Source organism: Myiozetetes cayanensis, unplaced genomic scaffold, assembly GCF_022539395.1.
Source record: "Myiozetetes cayanensis isolate MyiCay16 unplaced genomic scaffold, myiCay2020 scf1, whole genome shotgun sequence".
Classification (NCBI taxonomy): domain Eukaryota; kingdom Metazoa; phylum Chordata; class Aves; order Passeriformes; family Tyrannidae; genus Myiozetetes; species Myiozetetes cayanensis.
The window spans coordinates 3,925,348-3,950,583 of NW_026086604.1; the positions used below are offsets into that span (position 1 = coordinate 3,925,348).

General features: G+C 42.2%; 1 protein-coding gene across 1 annotated transcript in view; it reads left to right on the plus strand.

Moving 5' to 3' along the window:
* The window catches only part of COL22A1 (collagen type XXII alpha 1 chain), a 224,706-nt gene that overhangs the window by 101,287 nt on the left and 98,183 nt on the right, over positions 1–25,236 (plus strand). Inside the window, exons 13-17 of the mRNA XM_050324956.1 lie at positions 15,427–15,480; positions 17,064–17,117; positions 18,444–18,497; positions 22,793–22,846; positions 24,314–24,358. Of these exons, the coding sequence (XP_050180913.1) occupies positions 15,427–15,480; positions 17,064–17,117; positions 18,444–18,497; positions 22,793–22,846; positions 24,314–24,358 (261 nt within the window). The remainder of the gene's footprint in view (positions 1–15,426; positions 15,481–17,063; positions 17,118–18,443; positions 18,498–22,792; positions 22,847–24,313; positions 24,359–25,236) is intronic.

A 25,236-nucleotide genomic window follows, 5' to 3' on the forward strand; every position in this document is an offset into this window, starting at 1 on the left:
TGTATCCCGTCACTGGTCACCAGAGACAGGAGATCATCACCTCTTCCTTGAGGAAGGTGCAGAGTGTGATGAGATTTCCTCTCAGCCTTCTCTTGTCCTGCCTGAACCAACCAAGTGACCTCAGCCACTCTTCCTAAGCCTTGCCCTTGAGGCCTTTCACCATCTCCATCACCCTCCTTTGGACACCCTTCAAGAGATTTATATCCTTCTCATATTGTGGTTCCCAAAACTGCACATAGTACTCAAGGTGAGGCCACACAGCGTGGAGTAGAGCAGGGCAATCACCTCCCTGGATGGTGCACCAGATAGGAACACAGTTGGCACTTTTGGCTGCCAGGGCACACTGTTGACTCCTGTTCAACTTGCCATCGATCCAAAACCATGGATCTCTTTCCATGAAGCTGCTCTCCAGCCATTCATCTCCTAGTTTGTACATGTAACCAGAATTATTCCATCCCAGGTGGTGAATGCAGCACTTGCTCTTGCTGAATTTTGCACAGTTAGCAATTGCTCAGCTTTCTAGTTTGATCCCCTGAAGGGCCTCTCTGTCCTTGAGGGAGGTGTGTCTCCTTGTTTATTATCGTCAGTAAACTTAATTAATGTATGTTTGATTCCTATATCCATATCGTTTAAAAAATGTTGAAGAGCTCTGGCCCTAGAATTGAGACCTGGGAAACTCCACTGGTGGCTGGTCACCAGCCTGATGGAACCTGTAACCCTTTGATCCCAATTCATTAGGGAATTACTCACCATCACATGATTTATTTATCCAGCTACATGCTGGACATCTTGTCCAGGAGGATACTGTGAGAGACAGTGTCAAAAGCTTTATTAAAATGCCAAACCAGCCACATCTACTGTCTCCTCTTCATCAAGAGCTTGACCTTGTCGTGAAAAGGAAATTAGGCAGGTTAAGAAGGACTTGCCCCTGTGGACCCATGCTGGCTGTGACCAATGACTGCATTGCCTCCCACGTGTTCTTCAATAACTCCCAGAATACACTTGTCCATAATTTTATCAGGCACTAAAGTAACTCTGACAGGTCTGTAATTACCAGGAGCTTCCTTTTTACCATTCTTGAAAACTGGGATAACCTTTGCCAGTTTTCAGTTGACTGGGACATCTCCAGAATTCCAAGCCCTTGCTCCTGCACCAGTGCATTGGTGTTTGCGAGCTCTGGAGAGCAGGGATGCAAGTGCCTGCAATGACAGCTGCCATCTATGCTCCTGGAAAACAGTAGAAGAACCTAGGAAATGAAACCTTTCCCAGACAGGAGAGGATTCATGTGTCTCTTTTCTGTTTTCCTGATGCTCTGCAGTGGCTACATGAGCATGAATTCTTGTTTTTCACTCTGGCTGTTACAGCCTTTGTGTTTCCTTGATTTTGAAAGGGTATGAGCCAGTGCTGGGAAGCCGGATCAGAGATGCTGGGCTTCTAACAATTGCTGTCTGTGTGACCGTTGCTGTGCATGTGTTCTGGACTTCTTTAAAAGGACAAGGCTCACATCCTAAATGTTGGTAGAACAAAGTTGTCTCACCTTGGAAAAGACTGAGATGACAAGACTAAAATCATCCCCTTATTATAGTCTTGCTCTCCAGCTGTGCCAGTGCCAAACACCTGTCAGACCATGTTGTAGCCAAGTACTGTGTGTAGGGCATTTATATGAAATCTGAGGCATTTGTTAGAGAGAAAATCCTGTGCTTTTCCAGGAGGAGAGCAGAGGCACAGGCCTTGCTTTTTTCAGGATATTACCTTGGTTGTATCACTAAGTTAAAGCCAAAATAATGCTTGCATTAGAGTACATAACATGTTGAACACATCATTAGTGGTAAACCAAAAAGAAATAGCAGCTGTGTCTAAAAACCTAATTCATGTTGACGTGAGGACTTGTGTGACTTTTAAAACCAGGAAATTCACTGTAATGTTTCAAGCAGCAGCCTGGTATGTTCTACCATGCCTAAATAACTCAGACTCAGGGAGGATGCTTTTTGTGTACAGAAACATGCATGAGCACCCATGTTATTATGCATGGATGTATAAAAAAAGGAAAATACCATGATGCATCTACAGGTGCACTTGTAAACTGCTCTCAAGTGTATTTGCTGGATAGGTGGGATTCAGCCATCACCTTTTGTATTGTGTCTTAAATTTCCACTGTTAACTGCCATCTTTGAGCCCTTGTAATGTTTAATCCCTTTGGCATTAGACATATTCTGTTATATTTTTGCTCTAAATCTCTGTCGCTTCACTCTGTGTTCTTTCACTTGTTTTGTAAACACTTCTGTTATTGAGCTGATTATTATACATGATTATTATACATTAATATCCAATTCTGTAACATTATCACCATGAAAAACAATGTTTTAGCTTTATTCCAGAGGTTATTCAAATGGATATTTGCTAAAGCAGGTGTCCTGCTCTTGCAAGGGTTATAACTTGAATCCCCAAACTTCTACTGACTCAAGGGGGGTAGGGACAGAAGGAGCAGCTGTAGAGCATTTCTGAGGATGATTCAAGCAAGACAGGGTTTCAGTGACTCGATCAAAGCCAGGGAGATCGTGCCTGACAAGGGAGGTTCTGTAGAGCATGGGGTCTGCATTCCTGGGGCACAGCCATCCACATCACCAGCCAACCTGCCCTTCTAATGCTTCCATGCAGAGTTTAACTTGGAGGCTTTAAAAAACTTGTCTCGAAAAGTACAAAGTGTTATGCAGTGGTGCTTGAGCCACCCTTCCAGCATCTTAAAGGCCAGTGGCAGGGAGAAGGCTCTGCAGGCAGGAAGGTACTTGGAAAAGTGATGACTTTGGAAAGGATATGATGAAAATCTGTCAAACTTTGAGTGGTATGGAGATATCAGTGGGAAATTGTTTTTCACTGTTTCTTCTACTGTAAAACCTAAGGGGCAGCAAGTCAAACTAGCTGATGGCAAGTTTAATATGAACAAAATGAAGTTGTTTTTCATCCAGCAGTATTGAAATGCCTCTTTACAGTCTGCTCTGGAGGTTAAAATTTCATATGTTTAAAACAGTGCATATGAGTTAATTAAAGAGAGACACCTGTAAACCTCTAGTCAGGACAAAGACATTATCTCTGCTTCAGGATGTCAGTGAGTCTCTGCAAACTGTGATTGGTGACAGCAGGACAGTAGGTTTGACAAGTCTCCCATAAGGCCACTGAGGCAGATGAGACAGGAGCTGGACAGATCTTTTGTCTTTGCTGCTGGTAGCTATTCTTAGACTTTAGTATGCCTCTTGAATATTCCTAACACCTTCATTGCCCAAAAGGGACAGAAGTATCCATAGTCTACTCAGATCTTGGGCCAGCACTGTCCATAGCTGTTGAAGAGGGGTAGGAAACACAAGAAAAGTGTCACGAAACAAGTGGAACAAGTGATCACTACTGGGATTTCTCCACAGGAAACCAATCTATCAGAGGAAAAAACTTTAACCAGGAGTACTCACCTTCTTCAGAGGTGGTGGATGAAGGTTTTATTATGGTTTGCACTGGGACTTCCCTTGCTAATGTGTTTCCAAAAGTATCCAAGCCTTCTCTTTGTGCTTTATCTTCATGGTAATAATCATGCAGGCAGGAATGAATATGAGAAACAACTTCAGTAGATTAAGTCTATATTCTAGTGATTTTTTTCATGGTAATGACTCTCTCTGATAAAAATGCAGAAGGATTATTATAGGATTTCTAAGGAGAATAAAACCTCTGAAGTGGCTTGGCTTATTAGAGATGCAGTGACTGCAAGACCAAGCATAGAAAAGAAAAGAGGGCAGATAGTTAAGGCTCTGGGCTAGGCTGTAGGACATTCAGACTTTAAACTTGGCTCTAATGAATTTGCTGACCTTGGGCAAAGCAGCTAGTCTTTGTTCCTCTAAAATCAACCTGAAAAAACTCTTTCCCCCAGGCTTGTATATCTTTTCTGCTAGATCCTTAAAACAAGGGCTTTGCTTCCCTTTCTCTTCTCTCCCAAATTGGAATTATCATCATTTTTAGGGCTTCTGGAAAAGCTGTGAAAATGTACCCTGTTAGATACAGTCTGTCCACACAGATTCCTGTGCTCTCTGTCTTTGCCCCAAGGCAGCTGAATATAAGGAAGGCCTGACCTGAAAGCCATGTTGCTTTTTCACCCCAGTGCTGTGCTGCCAGCAGGGCTTCCAAATTAGCATGAACATTGTGCCTTTGGACTGGGGCTGACCAGCATCCAGCAACTTGGGACACAAGAAAAGGAGTGCAGTTCTGACTGAAAACAAGTGCTGCAGTCATAACTGGAGTCTGATGCTGCATTCTGGTCTGATGGTGGAGAGCTTTCGGTTGGGTATTTTTAAGGGATGAATTTTGGGACCAGAAGGGCTGTGTGGGTGATCTGATTGCAGGTAAAGCTCAGGCTGGCAGTGATATTTTAGACCCAAGGACCAGCTGTGCCCCAAAGGAGATGGAGCTGGGAGCAACACCATCCCTGACAAAGCTGGGACCTTGCCAGCTAGGGCTTATTCCATTGCATCACAACACAGGAGCAGGACAGGTCAGCCATGGCAGCCAAGTTCAGTTGAGAGTCCAGATCACCAGCCTGATCCACAGCTGATGTATCAAGCCTAAGCCCAAACCAGAAAAATGGTTCTGCAAGCCAGTGTCAGGATCAGCATTGCCAGGCTGCTGCAGTGTAGTTCAAGCAAGGGCCAAAGCTGAGAGCTTAAAAACAGCTTCAGTACAAAGGAGGGGGAACAAACAGCTGAACTTCTCACAGTAGGATGTGTTCTCTGAGCACTTAAATGATGTGGAGCCTGAGCTTGCACAAACCAAGAAACTTCTGAATAAAACTAATTATCGCTCCAAGAGGTGATCTGAGTGTCCTTTTCACTGCTGAAACCATGAGCTCAGTGCAGGGCAGGTGCTCTGGGAGGTTACACACCTCATTTGGGATGCCGTGGTGTTCAGATATTGTCATCGAGTTCCCAGAGCCCAGGCTCAAATGCCACCCAGTTTACCCAGGACTGGTGAACTGAAGGGTGATCCCGAGAGTCCAAGGCAGAAGCAGGCAGCAGGAACCTTGGCACATCAGCATTTGTGTTATTGGGCAGGGTCCCTTCAGTGAGCACATCTTGACTGTAACAAAATGGGAAAACATCTCCGACTTTAGACATCTTATTGGGTTGAAATTTGAAGACAAAAAAAGAAAAAAACAAGTACCCCATAAACTGATGTTCCTTGGAGACAGTGGCTATGGAAACATTGCCTCCTCAGGGTTACGTTATTAGTGCTCAGTTCTTTTTATTTTATTGAAGAATAAAAGATTATGTGAGCATAGCTAGAATTGACCTGACAAGGGAAAGCAAAAGTGCAATATCTGCAGGGATTTTTTCAGTTCTTCTTTTTTTTTATTGGACTGGAGAATCGTCTCTCTCAGGAACCATTCTTAGCTACTGACTTCATCTGGTTAAGGTCACTCAGCACTTAACCTCTCAGTCCAGCACTTAAGCATCCATATAATAACACCTCATGTACTTCACAGGGCTGTCATGCAGTTCACTGGAGTCATTCATATCTGTGATTTCTTTTTGTAACCTTTTTATTAAAAGGTGAAGTGTAGTAATGTTACTATCTGCCTTACTACTCTGAGTATGTTCTGAATCCTCCTGTGTATACAGGCAGTTTTGGTCTGCACGCTGTGTATTTTTGTGTCCCTTCAAGTGTAGTTAAAGCACATTCTGCACAGCTAAATAACTATGGTTTGATGGAGTTCTTTTTCTTAACAATAATTAGAGGGGTTTAGACAAATTCTGTGGTTTTCTGTGACCCAAAATAACAGCTGCAGATTGCAATAAATAGCTCAAAGTCAGCTCACATACTAATGTTGCATCATGACAGCTTAATTCTCAGCAGTGTAAGAATACTAGTGACTTGAGGGGTTTTTTTCCTTACATAAACTTAGAAAACATGTATTTCTTCTTAACATTGGCCCCTGGCTGGCAGGTACATTGCTGGTATGCAATGACATCTACTGGCAGCCAGAATTTTGTAGTCTCTAGTACTTGTTCCTTTAGAGTGTTTCTCTGCCAAGATCCACTGGCAGTGGGGGAAGGAAGCATGCGAGAGAGATTTGCCGACTTTTTGTTTCTTCTGATAACAGATTTGGGGGAGGGAAAACAGTTTGTCTTGATTCTGTCCCTGATAAATCTTGTTGGAATGTGGGATGCTCCTGAGAGCGATATTGAAGGGGATAAGTATGGATTATCTGCCTGTTAGGTGGAAAATAAAACAGCTTCCCCAGTAGTCTGGAGCGCATCCTCTGAAGTGGAGCTCGTACCCTAATGAATCACAGAGAGCTGAAGCATTGCACGAAGTAAGTTGCTACCACTGGTCTACCAAAGGCGTCTTGAGCATTCCCTGTCCCTCTCCCTGCTTGTTAACTTATTCAGTTAGGCAGACAGGTTTACCCTTTCACTGACTGAAGGTGTTGCCGGGCTGCTCTTGGCTTGGTAATGCTGAGAAGGTGCAGGTGCCTCGTTTGTGGGCTCTCTGAAGGTACAGGTGAGGGCAGATGAGACATTGCAGCACTGGATTTTATGCTGTTCTTAACTTGCCCAAGTACAACTCTGGACATGTTTGATTTCCCTTTGGGATCTCTCATCCTTTTCCTTAAGCATTACCTAAAGATTATGTTTCTCCCAAAGTCCAAAAGGCCTTTTATCTCTGTCATGGACAGAAAGATGGTGACTTGGGTCTCAGATCCTGCTGAGTAATGAATGTATACAAAGTACTGAGTGCCAGATGAGGAAAATGTGTGGTGTTTTTTTTGTGTGGGTTTTTTTGGTTGGTTGGTTGGGGTTTTTTTGTTTTGTTTTATTTGGGTCTGTTTTTTTTTAATGGCAAATGTTTGTTTCTCTGATGAAATGATGTGTGTACCCTTAGTGGTTGTTATTTCAAGAATATCTGATGCATTTGCTGGTGGGAGGAGGTTTGAGTCTCTAGAGACAGTTTGTATTTCTGTCCCTCTGTCACTGGCTCCAAACGATTTATCTGACATAGCTTTTCTCCTTGTTGTACCTCAGAGTCCAAGCAAAATGGGAAAAGGATCATGACCTTTGTCATGACCTCTGAGATGAAAAAGATCTAGGGAGCAGCACCACTTTATGAACAAATATCAAAGTATCATAGAATGGTTCAGGTTGGAAAGGGCCTTAATGATCATATAGTTCCAACCCATATGTCTGGCTGGATCAAAGAGATTTATAACTTTGGCAAAGACTTGACTGAGCAGCCTCAGGTGTGTTTGGCAGTGAACAGCAGTGTATCACTGCAAGTTATAAGTAGGTGGTGATAAGACTTAAGGCAGGGTGTTCTCTTCAGTTTGGGCATGACATTTAAGGAGAGGTGTGGATTGCTCGTTGAAAACAGCAGTGAGAAGAATGATCAGTGATTTTGAAAATTAACCCAGCAGGAAGAGATCTAAAGGAAGGGGCTATGCAATGAGGGGAGGAATCACAAACTGGATGATGCAGTTAATCTTGAGCAAAAGCTTTGTATGTATTTCAATGAGGTGCCAGAAGAAAGGATGAGGGGTGAATGTGGAATATCAGTAGCAGCAGATGGTTAAGAGCAGATCGACACTGGAGTTTGGAGTGCTCTGACACAGTACTCCCCTGCCCTAATGTGCTCTTCTCAGAGCTACTGACATTTTTGAGGGGCGTGTGGAGATCTGAAGCATAAGAAACTTCTCAGAAGCAGATCAAATGGAATTTATAGATTATTCTTGCAAGAAAAAATATCATCCAGAATGTATCAAATCATCCACAAGACCAGAACCATTTTCCATGTGCAATTTATAGATATAAGGACTTAAATTCATCAATGCCATCCATGATACATGGCTGGGTTATTTTTTTGATTCAATGAACACTTCTCCTCTGGCACTTGGCAAGCTGTTTGTCTGGTCCTGAGCAGTGTCAGATGCTGGCAAGGAACATCAGGTTTTGCTTCAGGACAAGGAAGTTTTCAGAGCAGAGTTATGTTTTGCACATTTCAAAGTTTCTAACAGATGTATCTCTATTCAAAGAACATCTTGCCCCAACCACGCAAAAAAACCTCAAAAAAAAGTAGTTTCTGGAGCTACTAGTCTTGTTTCTGCGAATCCAGCTCACTGTAGCCCCATTTATTTCTCAGATTATTCCTCTGCAATAGAGCTGTTTCCAGTTATCTTATACCTCCTATTCACTATGTTCAATCTTAAATAAGTCTGCAAACTGATTTTTTTCTTCATGTGAACATTTCATTGATTGATTGAGCAACTCTAGCTGTTGAACAAAAGTATTTCAAACACAACAGCTCCCCCTGGTACCATCCTATGCTCTCTGTTGCAGAGGGAGATGTTTTCTTCAGCCACGTTCTCCACTTGGGTCAGTCTGGGTTATAGATGAACCAGCAGCTCAGGAGTTTTCAAAGGTGTTTGACCACCTCAGTCTCTCAGCAATTACTTATGCAGGGAGTAAAGGAGTGTTGTGTCAGGGAAGCAGCCAATATAAAGCTAATTTAAAGGATCTTAGGCCCCAGTGACAGCTTTGAAGTCTTTAGGATGTTTCCAGATTGTTTTAAACTCTCCAGCGGCCTTGAATAGGGAGTAAACTGATGTTTGCCCCATCAGTTACTTCTGATGCATCTTTTCTCCTGTAGAACCAAGTTTAGAGGTGTCAAATTAACTACAACCCAGATGTTGCTCTACCTATTTTTATGCAAAGCTGGAGTATCAGGTTTCTTCAGAGAAAGATATCTGTTGGTATCCCTGAAACATGACCCACCTTCTCTCCCCAGAAGAACAGTGACCTAGGATGAGGAGTTAGAAGGACCATTCTGGTCTCATAGTGGGGTCCATGACATTTGTGATAAGGTTCAAAGGTTCAGAGAGCATTTGAAAACATGGTCTCCTGAATTTCTCCTGGGGAAGTATCTTTTGGGGACAACTGACTTTTAAATACAATGGGTTAAATAAAATCTTTTCTGTGCCCGCAGTACAAAAAATGCCAATAACTATCATTTAACCAGCTGTGTTCATACTGGGCTGGGTTTTCTGATAGACCCACCAAATCTGTGACTTCTACAGACCTCTGTGTATCATGTCGACACGACCCTGTGGAAATGAAGATTTTCTTCATTTCTTAGTATGAACAGAAGTAAAGTCCAAGTGGAGATGAATGTCTTATTTCTAGTGGAAGCAGAAGATTATGCCAGCTCTGGTGTCAAATTTGCTGAGATATTAATAGGGTTTTAGCATCATTAAGCTAATAGAATCCTGCATCTGTGCACTGGAGAGTGGCAATCATTTGTGCTGCCTGTCTGGTCTGCAGCTTTTGGAAAGGAAGCTGGGTGACACATATCCACTGCAGATCTGCCTCTCAGTTGATCTGCAGATCATCCCTGGCTTTTACTGAAACCTTAAACCCAAAATTTATAATATTTTTCAATAATTAATTATCATATTTATTTTGTCTGGTTGCTGGAGGCAAAGTTGTGAAATCTTTCACTTCACCTTCCTCAAGTTGGTAGCTCCTGAGTATAGAAACCTAGAAAAGGATATTATATCCTTCCAGACCATAAGGTCTCTTGAAAGTTTTCTAAGGCATTTGAAACTGAAGACCACACTCAACTTGTGACACCTCTTCCGTTCTCCCACTTCACTTTACTCATCAGACACTGATAGCAGTTTAGTGAGTAACGATGAACCAGCAGTAGGACAGTTTACCCATTGTCTTACCTTTTATTCTTCATGAACATCAAGCTGCCAAGTTAAAAGGCAGGACAAAGAGCAAGGAGAAAGAATAAACCTATGGTTAAGGCACTGAACAGGGAATCTGGAGTGAGTTTCTGTCTGTGTCTCAGACTCTGGGACCTTCTGAATGTCTTCTGCTCAGTTGTACCTCTGACTCATCACCCTCATGTGGTGACAGCAATATTACAGTTGCTATACCTTCTTTCTCATTTCACAGGAATGCTGTGAAGTTAATTAACAATGGAGAGAGGGGCGTGAAGTGACACCACTGTCCAGTTCAATTTTGCTTGTTTCCATTTCATCATGCCCAATTGCTCTGTTTCTCTTCAGCTCTTGCTATTTTGTCTCCTACCTTGGATATAGATCCCCCAGTTTGTGTAGCTGTCAACGTGCTGCCTGGCAGATTTTTTTGCAGGTCTTCCAATGACACCTTTATTGATATTTTGTCACAGGATTAGGAATTTTAATTTCATACCAGGATTAGAAAAGTGGCACTTTTGTGTGAGATGTAGACCTGTTTGAAAGATAAAATAAATAAAATGTACGGAGTTGACCTTAGAATGATGTATCTCCTGTTGTCTGCTCTGTACAATGGAGGAAAAGTCCAGTGATTTACTTGAATCTGACAAACCAGGATCTAACCACATGTTTTTGACTGATTTTTCCCCATTATTTTCTTGTTTAGTTTACTCTCATTTCTATTAACATAGGCCACCACACAGAATTCCAAATAAAATATGTGATTATAGGGCCACAGCTGTTCTCAAGTTGGGAGAAATATTTGTAAACTTGGCAGCTGCTTGAGGAGTTGCAAGTGGGGGAAAGAAAAGCAGTTAAACTTTAGTAGATTGCTCCAAAGCATCACTGAAGAATTTGCCATTTGTGTGCTTCTGATGTCTCTTTAGGACCAGATAATACTGAATTGTCCTCTCTCTGCATCTTTCCATATACCTGGAGATTCCTTCCTTCTCCATTTAAGATCTCTTCAGAAAAATTCTGCCATGAGGCTGGATACAGCAGAATCCCTGTATCAGTTATTCCCCCTCTGAGGAAATGTATTTTCTTATAATTAAGGTTATTTTCTGTGTAGTTTCATGGTTATCTCCACTCAGACATGTCAAGATCTACCTGGGATGTTGTGCAGGTTTGGGCTGGGGTGGAGTTAATTTTCTTCACAGTGGCTGGTATGGGGATATCTTTTGGATTTGTGCTGAACACAGGGTTGATAATAGAGAGATGTTTCTGTTATTGCTGAGCAGGGCTCACACAGAGCCAAGGCCTTTTCTGCTTTTCATACTGTCACAATGGCAAGGAAGTTGGGGTTGCACAGGATGCTGGGAGGAGGCACAGCTGGGACAGGTGACCCAGACTGACCAAAGAGATATTCCAGACCATATGGCATCATGTTTAGTATATAATATGGGGGAAGAATGAGGAAGGGGAGGACATTTGGAGTGATGGTGTTTGTCTTCCCAAGTAACAGCTACAATGTGCTCATGTGAGTCCTGCTCTGAGAGACACCTGGAAGAACAGTAGTGTTTACCACTTGCTTTTTATCCATTGTGTGGCTCTGAATACTTCCATTTAAACATAAATACAAGGAAATTCAGAATTCTGTCCTTTTTACTGAATTCTACTTAAACTTGTTTTAGTATGGCTCTGAAAACCTTTTAAAATTTCTTACAGAATTGTTATCTGTTCCTTGTAGAATGAAAGATGGAGTTTTCAGAGTGGCTTGTCTAGTGCTCCATTCTCAGACCTTGCAGTATTCCATTTTTAAGAAGTTCCTAAGCAAAGCTGTCGTATTTGTTAAGGCAAAATATCTCACAGGTGCCACTACCTACACATTCAAGTTTTCTCCACTAAAATATTGACTGAGAAAGGAAAAAGTCACCCCATCTAAAGCGTAAAACTACTCCAGAAAATGTAGGCTAAACTGTGAGGAAGGTGAGGAAGGTGAGGAAGCTATAGTCTGTTCCCCTATTTATCAGTAGCCTCTTCTGCTTTTGTTGTTTCTTTTTATTTCCTTGGTCTTTGTTACCTTCCTATTCTGGTCTTGATGTTTCTCCAGAAAAGGACAGCCTTTGAATTTCAGATTATCATAAAATAGATGGGTGACAGTAGGGTTGCATGGCATAAACAGCCAAGTGTGGTTTACATGTCACCACCAGACTCCCATTGTGTTGAAGCTGGGAGTGCAGCCAGTCTGTGGGAATATAGGAATATTTTAATCCCTCTCAGTGGCACAGCCGGGTTTGTCCTTGGTGCAAGGGATGTGATGGACTTTTGTTACCCAGGGCTCAATGCCAGCTGCCAGAGCCTACCTGTTTTCCCAGTGTGGTGCCTGGATCCTTCATCCCAGAACACTTGCCAACTGCGTCTGCTTGGCAGCTATTTCACTGCCCTGTGCCCTCTGCTATTTATTTCTTATATTTACACATAGCTTTCAATTTTAAATGGAGCTTTGAAGCATAAAGCTTGTTCTTTAATATTTATTCATACCATGTCCAACAGAGTGACCCAAGCAGGGAACAAATGAGGTGTTACTGTAATTCAAGCAAATAAACAGAGAATAACCAATGAAAAATTTGCAGAAATATGTAGCTACCTGTGTGCTACATAACCTCTATATACTCACAGTCCATGTAAGTACATGACTTCAGTGCTGCCTGCTCTGCTTCCGAGTGACTGCACTTCACAGCCACAGTCCTCTGGTTGCTTTGGATCTGATGGCAGTTGCCAAACCAACAAATTTTGACAAATATTTTGTCAGCTGTGAACTAATAAACACGTTGATTCCCCTGATAACTTTTGTGGAAATGTTTGATTAAAGTCACTGGCTGTACAAGTCAGAGGGTGAAACTCAGCGCAAGTGGCTGGCTTTCCAGTTGGTCAGGAAGGGACAGCAGTCTCATGAGCCAGGAAAGGGAAAGTTCTTGGGAAAATCTGCTTCCTTCCTCTTGAAACTGATTGCTGAAGCTGTAACTTTGCCAGCAAGAACTCCTCTTGAACAATATTTCAGGCCCCTATGATTTCTTCCTTGGCCAATTCTGTCATTCCCTAAGTACAACTTTCCCTGGAAACCCCCAGAATCCCCCAGTCCCCACGTGCTGGGGAGAGAGGTGAGCTCTTTTTCTGAATCAACTGACCTAATTGGAAGGGTTAAAGGTGGGGGAAAATCCCTTTTGAATACACCAGCACTTCCCTAGGCCTTAGCAGCATGCCGAGCAGAATGACTGGGATTTTACCTGATTTAAAAAATGTGGTGGACAAGCTAAAAGAAAAGGTGGTTGTTCTGCAGTGCAGTTCATGAAGTTGGCCACTTAAAAAAAAAAAAATAGAAGAGGTGCTTAATGAAGTGAATTGCTGTGACAACATGACTCCATTTCAGTTAGCTGCATCCTCAGCGGGGCTTTGGCAGCTGGCTGGGAGTTCAGAGTGTGAGCTGTTGGTCGCTTTCCCGTCCCTGCCTGTCACAGCTCCTTTGGAACCAAGCAGCACAGTAGCACTGATGCCTCTCTGCTTCCTGCTCTCTATCGCAGCTCACTTCTGTAGTTTACTTTGTGAACATGAGCTTTTCGGCATAGGCTACACGATCTCTTCCTAGGCTTTTATTACGGTTCAAGCATCTGCAGAATCTACCTGCCCTTATCCTGAAAGGTTTTCCTGCTGACAGAAGGATACAAAGCAGCTAGCCAGGGAACTGGGGTTATTTAGCTGGAGACAAGGAGGCTGAGGGAGGGCTTATCACTCTCTACAACTCCCTGAAAGGAGGTTGTAGGCAGGTGGGGGTCGATCTCTTCTCTCAGGTAACAAGCGATAGGATGAGAGGAAATGGCCTCAAGTTGCACCAGGGGAGGTTTACATTAGATATTAGGAATAATGTCTTCACTGAAAGGATGGTCGAGGGTTGGAGCAGAGTGCCCAGGGAAGTCATGGAATCACTGTCCCTGGAAGTGTTCAAAACACCATGCAGATGTGGTGCTTAGGGCCATGGATTAGCGGTGGACTTGTCAGTGCTGGGTTAATGATTGGACTCAGTGGTCTAAGGGCTCTTTTACAACCTTGGTGATTCAATGGGTACTCAGGGGAAGGAGCAGAAGTAGGAGCCTTTCCCGCTCTGTAGCCTTTTCAGTGGTGGTTTCCCAGGGGACATTAAACCTGTCTCTAGAGTCTGGGTTGGTTCTGTGCAATTTCTGCTTGGGGAGGAACTGCCAAATGCTGGTGGATACTCAGCTGCCTAGCATGAATATTTGGGTGATCACTGTACCTCAAACCTTTTGACTGATGATGGGATTAATTCGTTCAGCTGTGCCAAGGAGTTGCTACTTCATGGAGGAAAAAATAAATAAAAGGCAAAAGAAGAAGCTAATTAACTGCATTCCTTTGCTTTGCATAGAAAAGGCACAAATCATTCTCCCACCTGTGCAACACACCCTGCCATGGAACAGCAGTTCCTCCAAGTTATATTGACCTGTTAGAGCAAATAATTTCCTTAAAAATCACATTTGCTATTTGACAGGTTTTCTGTCTCATTAGGGAGCCATTCAAATATAGTAGATCTGATTTTTATAACTACTACACTGAAAATTAGACAGAATGCTTCTCGAAGGTTCAGTTAGGAAGAAACGTGATTATAAACGTATCTAATTACTTTCATTTGCATATACAGTACAGATACTTTTCAGATAATATCTTTTATTAGGCTTTAAGTTCCAAATACACTTTTAAATAAATAAATAATGCTGGATGTTTTCACTATTATGGACTGGAACATTACCCTAACAATATGTCCCTCTAAGTCTACTGGGCTAGTCATACAGAAAAAAAAGTCACAAATAATACTGCATGTGGTAGTATTTGGCTTGAGTTTATCTTCATATGTATGTAGTCTTTATGTTTGGTTTTTGTTTTGTGTTGTTTTTTATATAGGAAAATTAGAAATATATGCATCAACTTGTTAGCCACTTTAATGCTCTTTCAAAAGTATTTCTCTGTGCTATTGAATTTTTACAAAGGCAAATGGGGAAAAAGCTCTTACTCTTTTGTCCCAATGGGAGCATAAATGGAGGGGAAAAAATCATATGTTTTAATTTTTCCAAAAATTTCCACTCCACTGGAAACTAAAACAAACAAACAAACAAAACCAAAAACAAACACATACAAAAACAAAAAAACCAACAAAAAACCACACCTACAACAACAAAAACCAACCAACCAAAAAACAAACAAACAAAACCAAAAACAAACTAACAAAAAAAATCCATGCCATTGGAAATTTGGCTTGTTAGTAAATTGGCCACATCAGACTTCAAGTTTTTGTGCTTCGAAATGTGGCAACAGGAAAGTTTCTCAGGGAAATGTTACTTCTATTTAACCAGGATGGTTGTTCTTGGAAAACTACTGGTTCTGGATGGTAACAACAAAAAGGAGGGGTGGGAGGGATCAGTGGGAGGAATGAACTGGAACGGAAAACCAAAAGTGAACCTGTTCAAATATGGACAAGTTACAGGTGACTGAGCACAACATTGTTACAGCAAGGATGAGAAGACAGACTCAGTTCTCAAGAGATGACAATTGTGCTGTCTAAAGTACACAAATATACCACACAGTGATATGGCATTTCATAGGAGCTTTTCTTTCCTTTGATGTTGTAGGGTGAAGAAGGGCTCCCGGGCTTTCCTGGGCTGAAAGGGGATAAAGGAGAAAAAGTAAGTCCAAGTCTTTATCAATTATACTCTGAAAAGAGTTTTGAGAGTTTATAAAGTTATTGTGGAAGTCTAATGAAAACTGACCCTCCCCTAAGTCTTTTGTTTTGTGTCTGTATTGTGCCTTTTTTTGTTTTGAGTTAACAAGGTGCTAAAAAAAAGAGACTATGCTGTTGTATTATTTTTCATCAAAGTGCAGCTTAAGTCTTTAAACCTATTGGTGATGCTCAGACACATTTGACAAATGTGTGGAGAACTCAAGGGCATCAACTTAGACTAAACTTTGTAAAAATCAAAAATATGAGAGTGAAGCAGAATAGGAACTCAGTGCTAATACCTCTACATTCAGAAACACCAGTGTTTCTTCAGCTTGAGACATGGAAGGCCAAAGATTATTATGTCTTTTCTTGCACTGAGCATAAGTAACTTTTGGACTGTGGTGGCCTTTAGCTGCCTACTGTGTCATCATCTCAAAAAAAAAAAAAAAAATCCTGTACTGAGCTTGCTCTGGTGACTAGTATTTACTTTGGACATATTTGTCAGAAATGCCTTAATCATAATTTGCAGGAGGAATTTTAGGAATTTAAACCTTTTCCACTAAAAAGAAAATAGTAAATGTTCTGGATTGCAAGTCAAGATGTCCCTCCAAGTAACACACAATGACAGCAACCAGCTCTGTACAATCACAGCCCACAGTGGCACCTTTTTAGTTCCCATGACCATTTCACTCGAGCCTTTTTTTATGACACACTCAAAAAGAAATTGCTGGGGTGCCTTGAAATGCAAACAATGAGCCAGTTTCTCACTGTGTGTGTTGACTTGCCTATTGTTTGTCTATTGTCTTTCCATACTCTTTTTGTTCTTTAAATTACCAACTGCAGGCAGCAAACTTGATTTTTGTCCACATTTGCTGCAGTCCCCATTAGTTGTGGAGCCCTAATTTCAGCATATTTAGTTCCATTCATCCTAGTTCCATTCATCCTAGTGTACACAAAGATTTTAAATGGCTACATTTTAAACTTAGGTGGTTTCTGGCTTTCTGGTTTTTTTTGTTGTTGTTTTCTACACCTTTGCACATTCACAGTTCTGAGACTCACTTACCAGTAGGCAGGGTCGTTCCTGAGGACTGCTTGAGTTTTTCAAGGCTTCTTTTCTGTTTGCTTTCAGGCTTACTACTTGTGTGTATTATAGATGTGCCTAGAGGCTTCTGAACTTTGGGATGGATGCCATACAAGCAAGGAATAAAAAAAAATTTTTTTGAGACAATGGAATGGTGAAGAGAGAGGCTGAGGGAAGATGCTATGATAATATTAAGATGACTCAATGGTTATGTGTCTAATTAGCTCCAGAGCTTTTGTATTAATTTATTCTTAAATGACTTAAGTGGCCAAGAGTGCCTAGTTTCTCATTAACAGCTCATCAATGTGTTACTGTCAGCAGCAGCTCCTCCAGAAACTGTAAATAATAAATGTTTGTGTTGAGATGATTCTCCTTATTCCTTGCTCTTGCCTTGATGCACTGCTCATGTCGCTGCACTTGCAATGGGTGTTAATGCTGTGCTGATGATAACTCTGTTGCTGTTACAGGGCTCCCTGGGCTCACCCGGCCCCCCAGGGAGGGATGGAGCAAAAGGAGAAGCAGTAAGCCTTTTTTTTTTGTTCCTCTCATGTAATCTTGCCTTTCAGTGCAAGGCAGGCAGTGGAAATCAAGCCATATTGAGTGGAAGGTGTCTGGGGGATTTGTGTGGCCCTTTTAGGAGCAGCAAAAGCAAGTGGCAGGAGGTCAATAGACCCGGCCCTCTCCCTCACTTTTGCAGCCAAGGCAGGTGTCACATGGATTAACCATCCTGAGAAGCTCCACGGGCAGCTCTGTTACCATTCATTAAGGAGGGAAAGTGAGCTGTCTTGGCAGCCTGTGGTTTGGGACCTGTTGGTTAATAGCTGCGGCTGCAGAGCCTGGCCATTTGGTTTATGGCTGGCAAGGAGTCCTCGGCTAGTGGAGAAGGCAGGGGTGCAGGGCACCCTCCTGTGCTCCCACTGCAGACAAGGCTTAGAGAAATTAGTGTCTTGGTCACAGAAGCAAGGACCTGTACTCCTCTTGTGCATTGTTAAAAACTAAGATGGGGGGAAGAGGTGTAGGGTTAGCTCAAGGAAGGACGCAGCATAACGAATATTGTCTGTAAGAGGACTACAGCTGAGACATAAAACCACAAACACATTTCCCAGTGCCTTAGACAAGTTTTTTTAGAGCTTTATATCCTTTACCCTACTTGATCACCATCCCTTAGACCTATCTTCATCCTGATGGTGGACCTTCATCATCTCATTCACTGTCCCTTTGTGGCAGTCACTTGGTGGCAACAAAAGGAACTTGGGGAAGGACTTTTTGGAAGGTCAGGCATACACAAAGGTACACACAGCAGAAAAGCTCTTTTTTTTCCGTACATCCCATTTCTTTTTAGTGCCACATTTGCCCTACTTTGGCAAAACTGGTAATTTTCCAATACTGCTTCCAGAACTGATAGAACTTCATCACTTCACACCTGGCATGATCTGGGATTGGACAGTGACATACAATGTGCTTGCAGAATTGCTTATGGGATCTGATTATACACTGCAAGGTCACTATTCAAGAACAAATGGATTGTGTTGTCTCCAAGGTATTCATGTTTGTTGACTGTTGTCAGTGCAAGTTGTTCACAACTTAGGGAATTCATTTCTTACTACTTGGTTGTATTTACAGAGCAGATGAAGAGATGCTTCAGTTTTTGAATTTGTCTCTTTCTGCTTCTATTTTTGTGAAGAAAGTACACCATAAAGTTTCAGATCTCTGGAGAATGGTACTCAGGACTGTAGATATTGGATAGAGCTTCTGTTTCTAAATCCATGTAATGACTGTTTTTGAGCCATCCTAGCCTTTATATATATAGTATTAGTATTTACCACTGATATTGCTGTTACTTGCAGGGTGAACCAGGAAGGCCAGGAGCATTTGGACTGCCTGGACCAGCAGGTCCAAAGGTAAGCTTTCCATTTCTTCTTTACATGGGCAGGCATTTTTTTTCACTGACCTTTTAGAATTCTTGTTTGTTTTTTTTTGTCACTGATATTGTCACTGATGAATGAAGAAACTCAAAATGGTCATTTTCATCAGGGGTCTGATAAGGTGTGAGCACCTAATCAAAGTATGTAAAACAGAATTGCCATTTGTTTAATAAACGGCATAACTGGAGAAGGTAAAAGGAACTTGTTTTGTCTCATGTACAGATCCTAGCCTGGATGTTTCTGCCCATTTTGGGAGATTCAGTTTTGCACCAGTGAACAGTGGCTAAGTGATACAGAACTTGAGCCAATTCTCATGTCGCTGGGTTTGCTTCAAGCAAGGTGATTTTGAATGGAGATCTGGTGTGAGACTTCTGAGCATCAGAAATGGGCCTGAATTTTGAAGCCCTTCTCATGAGCAATTTTTTAACCTCTTTTCAAAATCTCAGCTCTCCTTACCTTGTTCTCTGGTTACTGAGAGGGTAGATACCTCTCAGATGGTTTCAGTCTTGATGTTAAAACACAAAAAATAGACAGTGCACTGTGACAAGTGTGTTTTTAGGGGTATCATCACACACAGCAAGTTCAGCTCATCCTGTAAAAGGTACTGCAAGGACAACAGTTTGATTGCCTGAAAGAGTATCACATCTCACTAGAATGTGATCCTGGTCACCTGAAACTCCCTAAACTGTTGCCTTTGTCCTCAAACAGGAGTTGAGTACCTGAACACTTTTCTGGATGTAGTCTTGATTGTCACTCAGCTCTGTCTGAAACAACTTGATGGAGCAGATCATACATAGGTCCTCTGGGTTCCTCAGCTACAGAGAGGCCCTTTCTACAAAATGTCTCTGTCTTTGCATAAAGGGAAATGTTCATCCCTTCCTGAAGTCTCATCAGGAGCATATCAGAACTAATGGTGTGATTGTGGATTAGCAGGAATACTTGGCAGCCGTCCCACAGTTCTCTCCTGGAACCATGTTGGCTTCAGCAGGGGATAAATGACATCTGCAAAGCTGAGCTGAGTGGAGGCACTCAATATTTTGTCTTTCAGTGGGATCTAGGACTGGATGAAATGAACTGAATTCATCACTCACAAATGCCTTTCAGCTGCATCTCTCCTATCACGTAAACAAACACACACACGTTCTGTCTGTCCTTGGAATTACAAACCAGCAGACAACATGATGCTCTTTGTGCTATGAAGTTCCCGTACACTTGCTTTGCAAAACTTTTGCAAACCAAGCTAAACTGAGGCATCTACATCTGCCTCGAGGTGGACTTGATCTTGCTCCAGATTTTCCACCAGGATCATCAGGCACATGTAGTTCGGCCAAGTAAAGAAGTAACATTGAATTGAAGATATTCAGACCCATGGGCTGGGCAGGACAGGTGCTGGTGGGGCTGGACCTAAAGACATCTGACTGGTCCAGTGCCAAGTGCTCCCAGGGAAGAGGTGAGCTTGGCTAACCACAGTGGCTAAATATAAAATGACTGTGCTTTCACAGTGACTTTCCTTTACCTCAGTGGATGCATGGGCTGTATGCAGTGTCCTTCAGCTGGAGGCCTGAGTTATTTTAAGAAACAACCCTGACTCTGCTGACAATGCTTTAAAATCTAAAACAGGAATCCACACTCCTTTACTCCTTGGTAAAGTCTGAGCATCTCGCTGGTTTGGAACAAGGTGTATAAGGATGGGTGGAGTTTGCAATCAGAGAGGTCACATCTACCATTATTGGTGTAATAATTGGTTTTTTGCCAGATCACTTATTTTTGTCATCAGCATCAATACAGCAGCTCTGGCCTCTACCCCAGGCTCCATGGAGAGCCACCTTGCAGTTTCTCTGGTCGGTTGGGTTGTGGTCCTTCCCAGCTCAATCCATCTTCATTTACACTGAGCTGGGCCAGTGCAGTGTGAGCTCAGCAACGATACCTGCACCATGGGAAATCCAGCCTCTTGTTTATATCCTTGGCTGAGGAGTCTTTTGCTTCAGTGGGAATTGACAGCACTCACTTTCAAGAAGTTGTCTTGCCGTTTTTACAGACCTCATTAATTGTGTGAAGCTTCCAGCAGCACAGGTAAAGGTCCTGCAGACTTCTGGTAATAGGATTTCAGTCCACAGAGGTACCAAAATGGATCTGAGCCCTTAGGGCAAATATATAAGTTACAGGAATGAAATGGCCTCAGTATGTCATCTCTGCTTTTACTGCTTTTGCTGCTCAGTGATGTCTCCAGGAAAGATTATTCCTAGCTTGGTGTCTTCAGCATAAAACTCTGAGTTTTGGGGTGTTCTTTTTTTTCTTGTTCATCAAACTTGGAGGGTAAACTTCACTGATCATCAAGTGTGATCTTGCTGGCTACAAGCTGGTGGATACACAGAAGTACTCTCAAGGTCAGCCTTGTGCTAAAGTGTTGGAGCTTCTGGTTATATAAGATGTCATGGTGGTCTGAGATGGCAAGAAATGCCCACTGGTTGGAAAACTCCCAGGTAAATATGTGGCAGCTTAATTTATATTGAGCAAATGGGTCAAGAGAAAAAAGGCAATAGCTTAAGCTCCTCATATATGATGTTATAGCAGTGAAACAAAGCATGGATTTTTGAGATCAGGCCCTTTAGCCTGTAATATCTTTCAGCAAATATTCAATCTTTTCTTGCTTTTCCTTTTTCTGTATCTTTTTAACAAAAGGATAAAGAGGGTTTTTTGTGGTTGTCATTGCTATGCCATGGACATAGCTATAGCATTCCTATCTGAACTTACAGTTATCTGTACTTGATAGAAAAAGCAGAGGCAGAGAGGGGAAAAAGAATCAAGCCTTTGAAATATGAAGTACTAGGTAAGAGTTTCATTTTGACAAATTTCCTCTTCCTTCAGCTGTTGAAAGTCTCATGCTTCTCTGGTTTACCAGACATGATCTCAGCACAGGCCTTGAGTGGGTGCAGCACATCTTCTCAACCAGACAAACTCAGTTCCTCTATCTATAACTTCTGCTGAGTATTATAACCACGTTTTATGTATCAGTACTTAGTAGGACTTTAACAATTTGGACAACTTGGAACAGACCTCTATTTCTCTTGGGGTTTTGCCTAGACTTTGGTAGTGTATTTTTCTGCAGGCTGAAGGGAGAGGTTTAGGTGCATTCCTGCTGCTCTACCTCTGCTATTAGAGGACTTGCAATGCTTCCTGACCTGGCAGAGCTTCTCACTTGCCTGATGTCGTTGAGATCCCAGTGCCACCTTTGCTTGTGCTTGAACTCCACTGTTGTTAATCTGGGCACCTACACTGAGGAAAAAAGTGCCTCAATTCTGCTAATAATTCATTGAAAACACTGCTTGAATTTTTTTTATTTTATTTTTTTAAATATGAAACATCTATTAATGTGAAATGTAGAAATTATTTTAAAATTATTTAAAAATCAAATCTCTGTTTTGAAGCCTTATCCCCATTACAGCCACCCGATACAGGAGTTAGATGATAGAGTGGTGGGAAAGGGGAAGTGATATAAGTAAGAAAATAATCAGTCAAACAGGTGATATAAGTTGCCAAATCAGCTCTCTAGGTCAAATTGTCAGGCCCAGGCTCCAAGGGCTGATCAGCCTGTTCAGCTGAGGAAGCAGATAATTTTCAGGCATTATAAGGCACATAAAAGCACACAGTGAGTTTATCCATTTCAGTCTACTCTCTCTAGGGAGAGTGAGTATGCAACCACCTGAAGAACTGCTGAAATGTACCTGATCCTCTTGCATTTCTCCCACTTAGACTGAAAATAAACATAGGAGAATATAGTTTTGATCTGTTTATTTTCATTTACTCTTCAAATTGTGTAACATTTTGAAGTCTGTAGTTCATTTATTCTGAGATATGGCCTTAACTGCAACATTTGCAGCAATGTATACCTGTGTTTTGTTCCACTCGACACTATTTAGGAGACAAAACAGTTGTTGCACACAACAACTGACATTGCCAAATCTCTGGAAATAACCTATAGAGGAGTTTGCATGTGACAGTTTGCCTTTGTGGGGCAAAAATGAAAGCAGAAGGATAAAACTTGCTAATGCCTGAGTGCCAGAGACAGAGGAAAATATTGGAGAGTCACTTTGGGTGAGTATTTGGAAAGTCAGATGCTGCTCCTGTATCAGCACTGAGAGAATCAAGAAGCCTCAAAAGCCCAATGTGAGCCTGAAAGAACCACTTAAATATCTGAATAACTAGTTTTATTCTTGTTCTCTTATGTGAAAGACTTTCTGATGGTTTACTGTATTTCATTTCCTTGCCAGGGATCCGAGGGAAAACCGGGTCCTCCTGGAATTAAAGGCTATGTAGGTGCACCGGTAAGTCATGGCTCTTGTTAAATTTTTAATGGTCCTGAAACTTTCTTTACTTTTTCAGTGATTCTGCCCAGTTATATTTTTTTATTGTTATTATTAAGCAATATATGGCATGTCTGGCCACTTACCAGCACTATGTCCAAATGGTGATATTTTCTTGACTTCACTGAATTTCTTCTGACTTCTTTAAAAGAGAACAGACCTGTAGGCAGTAGAGGGATGTCAGCAGAACTGACTTTATTATTGACATAACAGCTGGTGATTTTGTGGTACTCCCACCATAATGTAATTACTTTGGTCTGTGATGGTGCACCATTTATATGGTGCTGGAAGGGAGGCCTATATGAAAGATGGGGACAAACTTTTTAGCAGGACCTGATAAGACAAGGGATAATGGTTTTAAACTAAAAGGCAGAAAGGTTTTACAGTGAAGGTGGTGAGACTCTGGAACAGGTTGCCCAGAGAAGTGATAGATGGCCCATCCATGAAAACATTCAAGGCCAGCTTGGACTGGGTGCTGAGCAACGTGATCTAGTTGAAAATATCCCTGCTCATTTGGCTGATTATGTAAACCCTCTTAAGTCCTCCAAATATACCCAGATAGGCAGCTCTCATTAGCTGGGAGGTAAGCCTCCACTACAGTGTAAAGTGAACTGAAGTTCAAATACAAATATGCTATAAGATTAAGCAGCATTTTAAACTTTGGCAGTTTCAGAGAGGTCACTCCTGACTGAAGCACATCTGTCTCTCTATAGCTATTAGCTGGTCGCTCAGTTTCCACAATAAAGGTAAAATACAAGGTTCTTGCTATGCCAAGGGAAGGTGAAATATAGTTCTTGCCCATTGAATTGATGGCCTGTGTTAGTGCCACATCAAACTGAGCTCCAGCAATGTTTCTGGTGTAGCTGGGAGGAGATGAATTATGCAGTCCAGAGGAACGCTGGCATTGGATTCACAGCACAAAAATGTGCTGGGCCTCCGGGTCAGAGTGCATCTAACACTTTTCAGTTCTCAGAGCTACCTGCTGTCTGCCTAGCTACCGCATCCAGACCCACCAGGAATGGGAATTCTTGCTTGTTTGTGCGATAGGTTTTCCCATCAGTATCGTCCTCTACCAGAGTCCTCATTGTTTACAAGGAACATGAAAAATGCAGAGCATTGGTTGTTTTCCAGACCATCTGCAGCTGTGGTGTGTTCCCTGTCCCTCCACACTGCTGTTGGCAGGAGGGTCATGTGTCTGCAGGCAATATAATATTACAGATGTTCTTGAGCCCACAAGTAGTCCCTGCTCTGTGAGTCTGCTTGAACCATGCCTGCAGCCAACTATGAGGACTGGCAACTGAAAATGTCCTTGAGGTTCATTTGAATAGATTGTGCAGATGTGCACAGTGATTTGGTGACTAATTAGAGGAGGTAACTGTGCCTCTACTTGGATTGAACCTTATAATCTCTGTTTCTTTTCATTTTTAGGGTCTACAAGGAGAAAGAGGAGAAAAGGGAACACGAGGAGACAAGGTATTCCTACAAGGAAAAGCCAGGCTGTTCTTTTCCTCTGACCATTAGGTGAGGTGGGCTGCAAGACCAGCAGCTCTGGAGGGGAATGGATGATGGAGTTTCCTCGCTGTGCTGCACTTCCCAGTGCTCTCCCATGTCCCCTGGGCATGCAGGAGAGCTTTATGGATCTCTGCTGTCCACTAAGCACACATTTAGGGACTTGTCTGTGTGTAGCCAGGGATGGAGGAGAGAGAGGAGCGGAGTGAAGGTATGCCAGAGGGATGTCCACATTGTGTGCACCACCTGTAAATGACCACTGACTGCTGCTGACCATGTCTGCATCCATCTTGCTCCAGTTTCTCAGATTATCCAACTTTCTATGTTTCTGTCTTCTCCCATCACTATAAACTCAGGAGCATTAAGTACCAGCTAGTTTCTATGTTAAATGTTTAATCCAAGTGGGGCTACTTCCCAGTTCTATGTTCTTTCCTGACTGGGAATAACTGTTTTACAGAGTACAGGACACTCTGGAATTCAAACTATGTTTATGGCTTAAGGAAGAGACCAAGTGCCTATTATACCTGGAATAAGCTTTTAAAAAGAGAGATGGGCAGGCATAAAGTCTTAACTATATCAGTTTGATCACTGTGATCAGAGACATCAGATATGCACCTACTTCTGCTGCCTGACAGTGCTCAAGGCTCCCCAGAAGTGCCCTGTCTTGCCTGTGGCTCAAGCTGGTCCTGAGATATTTCAGTGATGGTCTGGCAGCTTTGCCTGTGTTCAAACTCTTTCGTGATACCTCTGTAAAGGAGGGAGTCATTGGCTTGCTAGCACAGTCTTGTTCCCATTTCCCTCTCTTGTTTCCATTCTCTGGAGAGGAAACCCAGTGATTTAGA